Source organism: Ceratosolen solmsi, unplaced genomic scaffold (assembly GCF_000503995.2).
Source record: "Ceratosolen solmsi marchali unplaced genomic scaffold, CerSol_1.0 scaffold31, whole genome shotgun sequence".
Taxonomy (NCBI): domain Eukaryota; kingdom Metazoa; phylum Arthropoda; class Insecta; order Hymenoptera; family Agaonidae; genus Ceratosolen; species Ceratosolen solmsi.
Genome location: NW_011948432.1, coordinates 4337747 through 4353585, shown reverse-complemented (window position 1 = coordinate 4353585; position 15839 = coordinate 4337747). Strand labels below are relative to the sequence as shown.

Genomic DNA, 15839 nt, shown 5'->3' with positions numbered 1-15839 from the left:
CTATCGTTTCTCCAACATTCACCAGTAAGAATTTATTATTTGAAATTATTGCCACTCGTATTTGCCCTTTATTTATGAAGGTAAGGGTTGGCGCGATGGGGGAGGGAGGGAGGGAGGGATGAGAGAGAAAGATAGATAGATAGATAGATAGATAGATAGAGAGAGAGAGAGAGAGAGAGATGGATGACGGCTTGGCGGCTCGGTGGCTTGGCTAACATTTCGGTCGAATGTCGGAACAACTTTTTTCTTTTTTTTTTCCACTGGTGAAAAAAGACCCGTCACAGTCAATATCCGCGATTGTTATAAATAACAATTGATATGTTATTTTCGTCCATAGTCGCTCGTACACATTCTCGAGACTTTAGAAATAGATCGCATGAGAATGAATAGCCGGGGCATCGAAAAACTTTGATTCTCGATATTAGCCACATGAATAATTCTTCCCCTCCTTTCAATGAATTGCCATTTGCTCATCTCAATCAATCTCCGTACCCTCCGAATTTCTTCTTCCGCACATGAAGTGGAAATGTCCGGGCCATAAATCATTTGGCCGAAAGTAGCGCGTCGATAATGATCCATTCACGAGGAATGCCTGATTTTCCGTATCCTGCGCGACTCACGCGGCCAACCCGAATACTTTTTGATCATACGTAATTTTCAGTTTATAAGAGGGAACACCGCTGCTCTCTTATTCCTCTTCGCGTGTCTGTTATACAACAATATTTTACAATTTAATTACATTAATGCTCTATGTATGCCAGACACGATGTGTTATTGATAAAAAGGTCACACATTCTCCTAACGTCACGCTACTTTAAAACGTCAAGTCGCACGTAAGACGACGAATACGAGTGTGTTCGTGTACTCAATTGTTCATAGCAATAGTCAAGTATAACAACAATGTTGTAATTTACATGCAAACGACTTTTCGATAAGAATAGGCATAGAGCTAAGAGACGGGCTTGTGGCGGAGGAAGGGGGCGGGCAGGCGGACGAGATAAGCAGTAATTATTTTCGCGCAACGTGATATAGCACTAAAAGGCTTTTCCAATAATATCGTAAAATCAACGAGCTAAATCTAAATCCTCCATCTGCATCTGCTGCGTCTTGCCCCCTTCCCATCCACTTTTCCATCAGCCCTGGAAAAGTCGTCGCCCTCGCGTCTGCCACCTGAGCCGTACAATCGACCCGCGGAATTCCCAGTTCCGTCCAACGAAAAAAAAAGAAAAAGAAAAAAGAAAAACACGAAAATACACGAAAATAGTGGCGTTGATGACGGCGGGCTGGTGGGCGGTGGGCCGGGTGGTGGTGATGGTAGTGTGGTGGTTAGGAGGGTAAATAAGACGCTAACCGCGAAATTAGAAGGTGCGGGGCGCCGCAACGTCGCGCCTCCGCTCCGGCTTTCATTCGTTTTCGCGGTGCAGCGCCCCGCAATGGTGCAACGCCAATGACGCGATGAGTAACGCGACTCTTCTTTTTTCCTCCTCCTCTTTGTGTGTCTGGCTGTTGATCATCGCCTCCGCGACTAGTCGCTGGCTATTCTTAGGGCCGACCCCGGACGAGCGCACCTCGGTGATCGCCCCGACGATGGCGATGCCACGTACGAACGCCCGAGGATGCGACGACCTCGCGGCGACGACCCTTCTTCGTCCCTTCTTCGGCCCTTCTTCGGCCCTTCTTCGACGGCTGGACCGCCGCTGGTGAAATAATCCCCGAGTTCGTCCCGAGGGTCCGTATATACGTTTGCACAGCAGCCCTAATGTGCTGGCCGAGGTTGAGTGTTGGATTAAGAAGGAAGGAGGGTGGGAGGGAGGGAGGGAGGGAGGAGGAGGACGACGACGGGTCTACGCGATTTTTTCTTTTTATTTTCAAAGCGATCTATCGACGAGGATTATCGAGAAGTGAGTGAAATAAAATTGATGTTGCACAGGCTATTGTGAAATAAGCTTGAAAATTCATTTGGTCTCGTTGCGTAGAATAAATTAATACGCCATAGGTGGGGGTGGGGGTGGGTGGGTGGCTTGAATAGAATAAATTAAATATTGAATCAGAGCCGAGTTCGTATGGTTTGCATATTTCAACTATAATTAGTAATTGCGTTGGGATTTCCTTGTTACATCAGTCGGTGTGATTTTTAAGCTTCCCTAATAAATTTCCTTGATTAATGATTGTCTACGGTATTAAAGAATAGTGGAATAATAATCGAATAATTACTGTATGTGTTGGCGATTGTCTTTGTACCTGCATCTTTGTTTATGAAAATGTATGCTTGTGTCGTGCATCATACAACAAATCAATCATATCGATGATCGTAGTTGTTTAATCTCGTAGAATAATATAATATAATCATATAAATTGCAAATAATTATTTCATAAATGCCGCCAGCAGCTGCACGAGATAGAATGAAATTATTTTTCTTCTTATACGAATGTCCTACAATTTTATTGATTAATAAATTACAAAGAGTTATTAATGTTATACTATACATTTAATTATTTAGATAATTGTATTTTATCAGGTTTCCTAGCTCTAATGCACAGTTCTTTACTCCCAGCAGAAATTGGAACGAAATAATTTTATTAATATTTAAAGAGATGTATATAGATTCTCCTCCAGTCACACTGGCCAGTTAGGCCATATTATGATGATATCATGATATAAATATCAAGAACCTGCGGTTTAACAATATTTAACAATAAAAACTCTAAATTATAAGTGAATCTGGATCATTAAATTAAGATTAGAGGGGAAAATACTGAAGTTGGGTAAGTCGGATGGCTCGGTCATTAGCCATTCGTACGAATATATTGATGATTGGTGTTTGCGCACCACCAGGGAGCTCTTGCAAATATTTTCTTAAAGCTTTTTTATCCAATTTCTGTCGTCGATCAATATTTGCAGTTCTTATGGAAGAGCACGATACTTTTAAAGACTACATTAGACGCAAAATTTTTTAGGGCACAATAACGCAAAAATGGCGACTCTCGTGTATAATATTAAAAATAAATATCTTTTAACCAATTATGGCTCGTGTTCTTCGTGCATTTTTGCTTGTTATAGGTGAGATGAGCAATCGGTTGAAAAGTAGTACAATATTGAAAAGAGTGGTACTGGAAATTAACTAATAATATACTAAGATTTGATAATAAAATGCTGATTAGATATCAACTATGAAAATATGCATGCGATTGCCTTTTAAATAATGAATTCGCTTGTGCTGTAGACTGGAAAACTTGATTTCCAGATATTGACGTAAATTATTAGGTCGCGATTGCGTGTATGAGCGATGTAATGGGAAAAAATAAAAAATAAAAAAATAATCGATGACCCAGCTAGAGTCAGATTTATATTCATATTGAAGAAAAAAACGACACAGTCGATTAATTTCATAATTTGTTCCTATTTAATTTTTCTTATTTTTGATTCACGAATATACTTTTTATCCTATGGAAATTCGCACTCCCATGACATATAAAATATGCTTACTAATTATTACTAAATAGGTCATAGCTAAGTATTTATAGATAATTTATAGATATTTTTTTTAAGCGTTCGTTATCTGTAGTCGAACTTTAAAATAAATAGAACACTTTCTATACGTCGTTCTATTAAGATTTGATAATTTCACGAAATTACATCTTAATTGCAGATACATTGGAAAATTTTCGTAAAACTCCGATTGATTGATAAGTTCATAAAACATAAAAATATAATCGATAGAAATTGTAATTGAAATATCTCAACTCAAGCCATATATCGTTCTGATCGTACATACTTACGACATATTTTCATAATTGTAAAAATAATTTAATGACATTTACGTAATAAAAGTAATTTATTCAGATATTTAAGCTGGTTACTTTATTATCATTATCTATAAATCATAATAAAATTATAACTATACGAGCGGGCACATGCACATGCACACCTGTATGAAAAATTTTTTCAACTATGTCCATTGTATAATACGTTAGAATTTATGTAATTGATAAAGTACAATATGGCGCAAAAATCTTTGTAGCTTAAGCCATTTAAATGAATTTCATTGTTCCTTTTTGCTGCCTTTCCTCTTCATTGCTATTATATTGTGATGAATTTTTTTTTTTTTTTTTTTTTTTTTTTTTTTTTACTTATACTGTCGAGCTACTCTTTCACTCCACTTTCTTCTGATAAATTCAATTCCATTTTACATAGGAACTAGGGAGGTTTAAGTTCGTTACGTGTAGCATCTACGTCCTTCCTGCCAAAAACATCATTTTAAATTATTGTTCTCATAAAATTAACTACAGGCAATTGAATTGATTTCATACTAATTATATATCGTAAATGCCATTAAAAAAAAAAAATTTTTTTTTTTTAATTGCGAACGAGCATGTGTATGGAGTTGTAGCATCTACTATAAAACATATAATTATAAAAATTACGCTTCTTCATAACTAAAACATTTCAAAAACATATCATACGTCTGATCTTTAATATTTAAGTATGTAATTTATTATTATTATTACTAACACTTTTAAGTAATTTCAACTAATGTTAGTTTAAAGCATTTGATATTGATGTGATTGATTAATATTTATTATGTGTACTGGTATATTATTTATTCCCTTTAAAATGTTAGAAAATGCATTGTATATTATATAATGATATAATCATCGTAGTTTTATCACGTAGTACAATTTAAAAATAACTGAAGATGTCTGAATCATTAATTCAATGATTTATTGAAGTCTGAATCTAAGTACGAAGGGTAATAATAGCGTATAATGATTGTACGTCACATGAAAAGCCTCTTGAGTTCCGGATTTAAAAAAACAAAAAACAAAAAACAAAAAAAAAAAAAAAAATCTGCAAACGTTTATATCGAACTTGCATATTTTATATTATTTTTATCATATCGTTAATAGTATTATTCGCCTACGTCTATGATAATATTCACCTTTACTTGCAACATATCCAATCGTACGTTCAAACATTACTTTTTCTATAATAGAAACTCTTAAACGGTTAATTTATAGAATATTCTATAAATTAATATTGAATAACGTATAAAATATAACTTGGCGAGCGATCGATAAAACTGTTAACTTCCGTTTTTTTTTTTTTTTCTTCAGACCACTTGCTTACATGTGCGAATAAATCGAACATAAATAGTCGTCTATCGTTATATAGAGTTCGTATCATAGTGCATAATAAAATTAAAGCGACAGAGTGACAGAGAGGGGGGGAAAGGACGTAGAAGGCGTTAACCACACGTCATCGTGAGCACGTGTTCCCATAAGCGTATATACTCGGTAACTATTACATGATGGATATTGATTACTCGACTTCTATAAAAAAATCTCGAGTACTCCAATGAGATTTCACTCACCTACACGCGAGTTTACTTATTCTCAATGGGGCTTGTTGTCTTTAGAATTATCAATTGACGTTAATAATATGGATTATTTGGTTTTGGCAATTTACGGGAGTTTTGGTACGCCACTTTTTTTCCAACGTAAAATAATCGTGTTGCTTAGCTTATATTCCAGACAACTCTAAAGATTTATCATTGAAAAAGTGCATTTATAGATAGATAGACGCGCATTACCTTCGACATTTATTGGAAAAGTCTTAATTGGTTGAATTTTCTAACGTCCTTCTTATATTCTCGGTGACGTTTACAATTTTCATTCGCATTCCCGGTCTTTGTACATTGTTTTAAAGTAAATTAGAGTCAAATTATGAGATACAATTTTTAATAATTCATTGCGTATGGGCGTAAATAGTCGGGACGAAGTAAGACGAAAATCTAGTCTGAATACTTCTGTCATTCTTGGAATGTAAATTTACTCCTCCTAGTTGGGATTCCCATAATACAGGATTTAGCGTTTATACTGAAAATATAAAATGTACGTACGAATGCCTCTAGGACTCATATTATAATCATCGTCAGCGGATCATTTTTGTTGTTGTTTGTTATTAGTTTTTGACCAAATTCAACATTTTGACATACGTATTTTTAAGCATTTGAGATTGAAATTTAGATAAAGTGCAAAGTGAATTTTTTAATCAGATCGACTATGCGTTCGATGCAACAAGCGCACAAAGAGAATTTAACGTACGAGCGCGTTATACGAGAAATTTTATAAAAGTCTGAATAAAGTGAAATTGCCAAGGCCGCCTATCAAAATACATAAGTGCTTGAAGTTTTACGTAAATTTGTGAAGGAACATAAAAGCAAGTTTATACGTGATACGTTTGTGTCAGTGTCGTCACCTAACAAAGCAACCATATGCACAAGAGACACACAAGACCCCCCACGTACCTTCACACTCAGGCTATGACTCGGTCTCAGTTGATCTCTTTCTTTCCTTTACGAATAAATAGACTTGTATCACAAAATGCAAATGCACTTTATACAATTTCAAAAATATTACAAATCTCGAATAAAATTAATAAATAACTAATGCGGTTTGTTTTTTTTTTTTTTTGTTTTTTTTTTTGTTTTTTTTTTGTTTTTTTTTTTGTTTTTTTGTTTTTTCCAATGACTACGTACATGCTCATATCGATAAAAATAACTCTGAATTCATTGGCAAGACGAAAATATTTGATTTAGCAGAATCATGCATCATATTTTCTTGGATAAAATTTTTTATTTTTTCTTCTTTTCCTTTTTTTTTTTTCTTTTTTTTTTCAACCTTTTACCCTTTACCTTTTTCCATCTACATCGTAGATTTGGTAAATCGATTCGGCTCGGTTGTTTCTAGTTCTTCCGAGATACGTAAACGTCATGGGTTTTAGCGTATGGCACATGGTCGAGCACGTGGAAGGGAATTATCGACGAGAGCTTTACCGATGTACAAAAAAAAAAAACAAAAAAAAAACAATGGAACGAAAAAAGATTTAATTATTGGCGCATTACAAGTCGAGAAATTCCCATTTATATGGCACCGCATATAGTACGATTATATCTCATCTCGTTTACTCGATACATCAGACAGTTTTTATCTACCGTACGTCGTCTACCCGAAGATTTTTATTAACTCCGTACATCGACAATTGTATTTATGCTTGGAAGGCGACGTCACGAGTTTTTGCGATTACTCAGTCGTGCTCAGAATTTAAGAGACTCCTCGTACGTTTGAGGACAATTTTCTCGCATTAATCAAATTACATTTTCTGGCACCAAACACCGTGAAGCGATCGAAACAATAACTGCGTGAACGGCATACGTATGATCATCGCATACATCATCGACTATTTTGTATTTTAATGATAGTTGATGATAATTTTTTCATGGGATAGGGGCATACTTACATAAAGCTCTCCACCATTGCTTATCAAATGACTTTCACTATTATAAATAATACGCGCTCTCTCTCTCTCTCTCTCTCTCTCTCTCTCTCTCTCTGTATAAAAAGTACAATTATCACGTGAGCGATTAAAACATATAACCAAATATTTATAAATCCCAGATCATATTATTTCGTTTTAAGCCAATTGAATCACTCGCGTCGTATAAGCAAATAAATAAATAAATAAATAGCGATTGAATAGTTACGTTAAAGTATTATTTCGTGTAATAGGCAATTACATATTAATTCCTCTCCTTTAATTTGCCTCGTTGAAATTTCACTTTCCGTCAGATTTATCACTTTGGCCAGCAGCGCAGCCTTTTTATTGCATATGTCAATCTAGTTATCGAATTAATATTCGTTAATTCGAAATCCGTCTTTTAAATTTACTCGTCGAACGTATCATTTCCAACGTGCATGAAACGAGCATGAAACAATAATTTATTATCTCACATTTGAAATTCATCGTGCACGAGCAATCTGTGATATTGGAACATTGACTAACAATAAGCGATAATGTATGTATTCGCTTGTAGAATTCGTAAAATGATTCCTGTGTGTGTGTGTGCGTGCGTGTGTGTGAGAGAGAGAGAGAGAGAGAGAGAGAGAGAGAGAGAGAGAGAAAATGCGAGTAAATTAAAAGACTCTAGTGTCCAAATTACTCGCAACAAGAAATCAATTAAAGCCTCGATAAAATTGCAGTCGACGATTTTTCAAGTTTTCCCACACTATTCGCCTCGGAAAAAAGATGCTCGCGTTGCCCGTTTTTCGCAATTCCGCGCATGCCCACTGACAATTAGAATTCGCTTAAAATTGCAGCGACGTACTACTCTACGTACCAGTTTCTTCGCATTCGTTTATATGGCTCTCTCATGCTGCCTTTTGTCCTTTCGCGATACCCATTAAAAAGGCCATCCTAATCGGGAGTCACATTGGCTCGGTAACGCGTTAGGACGCCAACGAACGCCAACGAACGCCAGTCCATTCGTCATTAAGCGCTCCCCCGCGTTTCTCCTTATTTAAAGCGCGCGCGCGCGCTCCGTTTACATATATAGTAAACAAAAACAGAATCCAAACAAACGCGCCCATTTCAGTTCGTCGCTTACTCGTTAACTCCGACGACTTTTCCCACCGGCGGCCGGCCAGCCGGCGGCTCCCTTTCTCCGCGACAAAGATTTTTTCTCTTCCGTACGGCACGTACTGGCCGTACTCGCTATATTGGCTATATTGACTATATTGACTATATTGACTATATTGACGATATTGGCTATATTGGCTATATTGGCTATATTGGCTATATTGGTTATATTGGCTATATTGGCTACTGGCCACCGACACTCGACGACTCTCCCCAAGGTTTTCGCTTCGAAACTAAACTCGCCGCTAATTCAGAGCGAAACGCGGGCCAAACATCCATTAAAATTATTTTTGTCCTAATTCAGGGTTCCCCGACGACGCTCGCCTAGCTATTTCGCCTTATATCCTCTTGTCCTGATTGCCTTTCAAGGTGCATCCATAATCACCCATTAATCCTGTATTTTTAATACTAAAAATTGAAATGGCCAATCGATCCTACAACTGGACGATCCCTAGCGTTTCGTTAACCAAAACTGTTAAGACACCTTGCCGTCCTCCCTAAAAACAGTTGAACGAAAAAAATCAGACAAACAAACAATAACAACAAGTACAATAAAGGAAAGCGAACGAGCGACAATGTACCCGACAAATCCGATCGACGCCGAACCCTTAACGATACGAGCAATACCACGAGCAAAGCCATTAATTACGCCTCTGCATTAGAATTAAATGTCAGACGTAAGTGTGAGATATCGATGGGCAAAAAACATAAACAAAAACAAAAACAAAAAAGAAAAAAAAGAAAATGGCGTGCGACTCGCGACGTGTGTCTCGTTAGCATAAGATATAAAGAAGAGAATATCGTCATCGGCCATTCGTTCTCCAATATTGACGACATTGGCGCATTGTAATGCAAGCCAAGTACATTCGATCGCCGTGTAATTTTCCCACGCGCGCGCGCGCGAAACCCGATAAGGAAAAGCGTCTCGTATTCATAACGGAATTACATTAATATCCGCGCGGTGCACGCACACGCGACGCCACCGATGTTCGGCCGCTCGGTGCTCCAGGGGCAAAGAGTGGACTTCCCGATAGCTCTATTCGCCTGAAAAATCAGGGGATTTTATCTCAGGTGGACGACCGAGTAGTCCTCCGAAAATCCTCCCTTGTCCACGTGTCCGCCGAAAGAAGACGCGAGTAATTTTTCGGCGCTCCGCCGATTTCCGTGCACACTCACCGTAGCCAACCACTCCTACATACGTGCGTGTGTGTACGTGCAGTCTCGCGAACTCGTAATCGCTCGTTGCCGTATCTCCGAGGGGCGCACCCTTTTCCGTGCCTCTCTCTCTCTCTCTCTCTCTCTCTCTCTTCACTCCCACTTCTACTCTCTCACTCTCTTACTGTCGCGGTCGTCCGCCTACGCGAACAGCCTCAGTGACCTGACCATTATCATTCGACTGCTCGTATCCTGTTGGCTCTTTTATGGCCTTTCGCTCTCTCTCTCTCTCTCTCTCTCTCTCTCTCTCTCTCGTCGCCCGCTTTTCGTACCTTTTTTCTTGACGAACGCTCCTTAGGATCTCAATAGGAGCAATCTTTTCCCCTCCATCACCTACTACGTCGTCGCCACAATCATCGTTTGTACTTCCGTACTGTTTTCTTTGTGCTCCATTGTGATATGCACTCGAGCCCGTTGCACTCGAGGTTTATTTTCTAAACAGAAAAATGTTACGCTTTCGACATATCGAAATTTTTATTAAATTTTCATTTTCACACTCTGTCTCTCTCTCTCTCTCTCTCTCTCTCTGTCTCTCTCTCTCTCTCTCTCTCTCTCTCTCCATTTATCTATCTATCTCTTTTTCTATCTATCTAATATGACGATAATAATAAACATTGCTGATTTAAAAGAACTAATGATTGAATACCCGTGTAAATGTTAAATAACAATCTTATGGATTTCTATCTTCACTCTGTCCTATTGACCAACGTTTTTCAGCTGCATACTATAACGACTCGAATTTCAGTCGGGACCTCTTGCATGAAAATTGATTATATTTTTGAATTCTAGTCTAGACTATAAATACCAATGCACTGACTTTCATTTCACTTAAATCGCATATATATATATATATATATATATATAAATATATATAAAATATATATATATATATATATATATATATAGGGAATATTTTTCTTTTTTCTTTTAATAGTCCAAATTTTAATCCTATAAACATACCGATGCATGATTACTATTATTGTTACTTCGTTAGTTCGGCCGTTGTCGCGCAATTTAGAATAATTGCGTCCAATAAGTTTGGCTGCCAATCGCGAAACCCTTTAGACTTTACAGTAAAACTTTACGATTAAACGGCATTAAGGGAAGTGCTCCGAGGGTAATAATTTCTGCAGGAGGAAAAAGTCGAAGACGGCGGGGAAATGTATATTTGATGTAGATGGTCGAATCCTTGTGATAGGATGTAAAGGGGAACCGAGAGAGAAGAGGCACGCGTCCCTAGCTAGGGATCATCGTCATAAGGGCTCGGCCCATTCTAAAGCCTCGGCTTCCGTTTTCAGTTTCAGCGATAACGTGCTACTGCGACGGCCACTGCCCGGACGATCGCCAGAACGGGACGTGCGAGAGTCGCGCGGGCGGCCACTGCTTCAGCGCCGTCGAGGAAGTCTGGGACGCTGAGTCAGAGGAACTCGTTCCCGAGTGGTCCTTCGGCTGCCTACCCCCGGACGAGCAGGGTTTCATGCAATGTAAGGGCTACCTGGTGCCCCACCTCCAGGGTAAAAGCATAGTCTGCTGCAACGGCTCGGACCTCTGCAACAAGGACATATTCCCGATGTACAAGTCGAAACCGACGGTGCCGCCGGATCCTCGGGCCCTGCGTTCGGGGGCGCCCCTCGTTGTCCTCGCCGTATCCCTCTCGGTCTGTCTGATCGTCTTCACCCTGGCGATGGTCCTCGTGTATCAGCGCTATCGTAGAAAGGAGCGCGGCCCGTGCCTGGTGTCCTCCCAAGGCACCCTCAAGGACCTCATAGACCAGAGCAGCGGATCGGGTTCGGGGCTGCCGCTCCTCGTTCAGCGCACGATTGCCAAGCAGCTGGCCCTGTCCCAGTGCGTGGGCAAGGGCCGCTACGGCGAGGTCTGGCTCGCTCGTTGGCGCGGCGAGAAAGTCGCCGTCAAGGTTTTCTTCACTCTCGAGGAGGCTTCCTGGTTCCGCGAGACGGAGATATACCAGACGGTTCTCATGAGGCACGACAATATTCTCGGCTTCATCGCCGCCGATATAAAGGGCACGGGCTCCTGGACTCAGATGCTCCTCATCACGGACTACCACGAGCGGGGCTCCCTCCACGACTATCTCCAGACGACGGTCCTCGATCATCCCTCGCTCCTCGCCGTCTGCCTCTCCATAGCATCCGGCATCGTTCATCTGCACACCGAGATATTTGGCACAAGGGGCAAGCCCGCCATCGCCCACAGGGACATCAAGAGCAAGAACATACTGGTTAAGCGGAACGGCGAGTGCGCGATCGCTGACTTTGGCCTCGCGGTGCGCTTCCTCAGGTAAGAGCCGTGGTCGGACCCTCGATTCAGTGCCACGCGAGGCCCTGAATGGATGCCGCCGTCCAATCCCCCTCCCCTGGCATATTATTAATCTTGGGCGCGTGCGTTTGCAGCGAAACCGGCGAGATCGACATTGCGCCAAACACACGAGTGGGCACGCGCAGGTATATGGCCCCGGAGGTACTCGACGAGTCCTTAAATACGTCCTCGTTCGACGCCTTTAAAATGGCGGACATGTACTCGATTGGCCTCGTCCTTTGGGAGGTCTGCCGAAGGTGCGCCTCGGGCGGTAAGGTGTCTACGGCGGAGCCTTACGCCCTTCCCTACCATGACGTCGTGCCCAACGACCCCGACTTCGAGGAGATGAGACTAGCCGTTTGCATCAAGAGGTTACGCCCGATCATACCAGCGAGATGGGAGAACGATCCGGTGAGTGCGGTTGGGAAATTTTCTCTCTCCTCCCTCTCCACTCTCCCGCCCCTTCATTACGGATCCTATTTGCTTCCACGTTATCCCTCGTATATATCGTATATAACGTAAGGGAAATGATAATATGCACTTTACATAACGTAATTGCAATACTAATGTCGATCTGCGAATGTCCCTCCTATCAATTTCCAAAAATTCACCATGTAATGTTATTGTTTTATTTTGTTTTTCTAGATTCTTTCGACTCTCAGTAAACTGATGATCGAATGCTGGCACACAAATCCAGCGGTTCGCTTGACAGCCCTTCGAGTTAAAAAGACAATGTCCAAGTTACACATTGACAATGCCATCAAAATTGTGTAGTGATTTGCCGGCATTAGTTGCTAAAACTGTTATTATTATATTATTATTATTATTATTATTATTATTATTATTATTATTATTATTATTATTTCTTTCTTTCTTTCTTTCTTTCTTTCTTTCTTTCTTTCTTTCTTTCTTTCTTTCTTTCTTTCTTTCTTTCTTTCTTTCTTTCTTTCTTTCTCCTAGTTGGACTGTCAGACTCCTGTAAATACTCCCACCCTTTTCCCAGTGTACATAGCATTAGGTAATTGCAGACTGCAGCCGAAGACTGACAATGAGAATTGAATATTAATCGATTACGTGTAAATGAGTGAAGAGAAGATTATTATTATTGTCCGTGTGGTTTCCCCGTGTGAGTGCGCGCGACGTGCAATTATCGAGTAATAATATTACGTGAATGCGCTAAAGTGTTGTAATTTTTTAGGTTTTGGAATAACCGGGCCAAAGACTTACGTTGACGTGAGTTGTATATCCTGAATTTAAACTCAATCTCAACAATTTAATCTCCTATAATTATTATAGTAAATTAACAGTAGTGAAATCAGGTCTTACGGGGTCTCTCGTTCCGCTTGGCTATGGATTTTTGGATTTTGAGCGGATATGGTTTGATGCCAAATGGCATTGGACGCGTCAGTGCGATATTGACACTAGTGAGCTCGTCGTCTAGCTTTATTCTATAAAAAAAAAAAAAATAAATAAAAAAAAAAAAATAAAAAAATAAATAATAATAGTAAAATAAATAAATAAATAAAAAATAAAAAATAATTTGCATAGAGCCAATTACTCGTGTCCTGGCCTCTATCCGTGCAAATGATGCGCAATTTGGCCGGTTGGGCTCGCTCGACGAGCGGCAGGGAAAACTCGTTGCAAATCAAACATAATTAACACGTGTCGCGAGTTCTCGAATTTTACATCAGGAAATCCTTGCCGAGTGCTGGAGTTAGGAGCTTCGTCGATGTGCGAAATCCGCTTGCCTCGATCGATTGCACGAAATTAGAAAAAGTAGTATTGCGAGGCGAGAAGTATCCTGCACCACAACAACAACAACAACAACAACAACAACAACAACAACAACAGAAACAAACAAAAAAAAATGAAAAATGAAAAATGAAAAAAAGCAACTTACTTTCTATTTATAAGCGAATTCGTAAAAATTAAAACGGTAACGCTCGAAAGCTATCGATCGAATGTAGAATGTAAATGATAATAAAACACGAAATGACTATTACTTCAAACTCATTACTTATCTCACGTTAAAATCTCAATCCCCCAGGTCTTATTAACTCGATCATGCAAATTACTTTGAACAATTTTTCAGTAATCAAAACATTAAACTTCATTCCTATTGATTTATGACAATAATTATCCAAATCCAATCCCAGTTTTGATTAATTTAATTGAGAATATAATAGAATGATTATTGACAAATTATTAAAAAGTTGCATTATTAGATGTAAAGTAATATGATGGATAGATGCTCGCAATACTTATACTTTTACTAAAATATCAGTCAATTTGATTTGAACTACTATCGTGTCATAATATCAACTAATATCATAATCTCGTTAATATTATTATATCAATGGATCAATCATCTAATTATTCGGACTGAAATTCTAGTGAAACATTGTAGTTTAGTGAAACGAATGTAAAAGACAGATGGTTTCCAAAATTTGTTAATTGTTAATACAATATATATATATATATATATATATATATATATAACATCAGATCAGATATTTTCATTTGTAAAAGTTGTTGTTTTGCTTTGTTTTTTTTTTTATACATACCATATGATTAAGCACATAATATTATATAATTACGTTAGCTTGTAATATATTCTCAAACATTTTGATCAAAATAATTTGCCGATAAAAAAGTATTTCAATGGATTTTTGCTGTTTACGACGCAATATGAAAATTGTCACGTATACACGCACACGCGCGCACACACAAACACTCACACACAAACACAAACACACACACACACACAAAGTAATTTAATGCGTGAGAGCTAATATTAATCTTCATAGACCTAATATTAATGTATTAATACCAAAGTAAATTTTATAAATCATGCCGGTTTGCTTTGGAAATTACCTCGGCACAGAAAGTTACAAATAAATAATTCTTCTTGCATTTCACGTCACTAGTTGTATAATTGTTAACTAAGTTTATTAGAAAAAGCCGTCAAGGCAACGCCATCGAATGTTTACAATCGACACACAAGTTACATAAACGTAGTTTATTATACAAAAATGTTTGCTTGAGGCGTTTGATAACTACTTTACATCATTGTATGTCTTTATTGTGCCGTGGACCATGCCATGTTTTGAGACTGATCATTTTACACAAATGTTTTTTCTAATATTTATAAGTAGAGCTAAAAAATGTTTTTCCTACTTTTCAAGACGAGCATGTATTTTGTAAAGAGCGAGGTGCGCATATAAGGTATTCCGTAAACGACGAAAATGGAAAAAAATTAACAATTATTTATGTCTTTGTCATGTTTGAACAATTTTTGAGCGGCTTCGTCTAATGTTAACAACGCCGCAGAATTTAATCCTTATAACTCTGTACAGATGCGAATTATATATATATATATATATATATATATATATATATATATATATATATATTATATATATTAAAAAAAAAAGAAAAAAAAAAAATTTTTAAAAAAAAATTAAAAAAAACTTTCTTTTTTTCTACAAGTATCGAATGATAAAAAGAAAGCTACTTCGTATAACGAATGCATGAGATGGACGGTTTTAGGTAAACGATTAGCGGTTCCAGAATCAAACGTAAATATTCTTATCAAACGATAGGGTATGTCGATATCATCGGATTTGATCGACTTTTTTTTTTTTTTTTTGGTAGTAAAAAGAAACGATTCGGCATATCTTTGTGATACTTATCAATTTCGAGCAATGTGAGATAGTGGTAGAGACAAAGTTGTATCAGAAAAACTGGGCTCTCGATCACGAGCCAAAAGTCGTTGTGATATATAAGGTTTAATCAAAAAGTTCATGCATTGTTTCGAGTCTTTTGCTGTAAA

The 15839-nt window shown here is 38.3% G+C and overlaps 1 protein-coding gene across 1 annotated transcript in view; it reads left to right on the top strand.

The window, feature by feature from the left end:
• tkv (serine/threonine receptor kinase thickveins) overlaps positions 1-13317 on the top strand; it is a 29396-nt gene extending 16079 nt beyond the window's left edge. Inside the window, exons 2-5 of the mRNA XM_011502238.1 lie at positions 10990-11989; positions 12103-12418; positions 12653-12840; positions 12950-13317. Of these exons, the coding sequence (XP_011500540.1) occupies positions 10990-11989; positions 12103-12418; positions 12653-12781 (1445 nt within the window). The 3' untranslated portion in view covers positions 12782-12840; positions 12950-13317. The remainder of the gene's footprint in view (positions 1-10989; positions 11990-12102; positions 12419-12652; positions 12841-12949) is intronic.
• The last annotated feature ends 2522 nt before the right edge of the window (positions 13318-15839 follow it).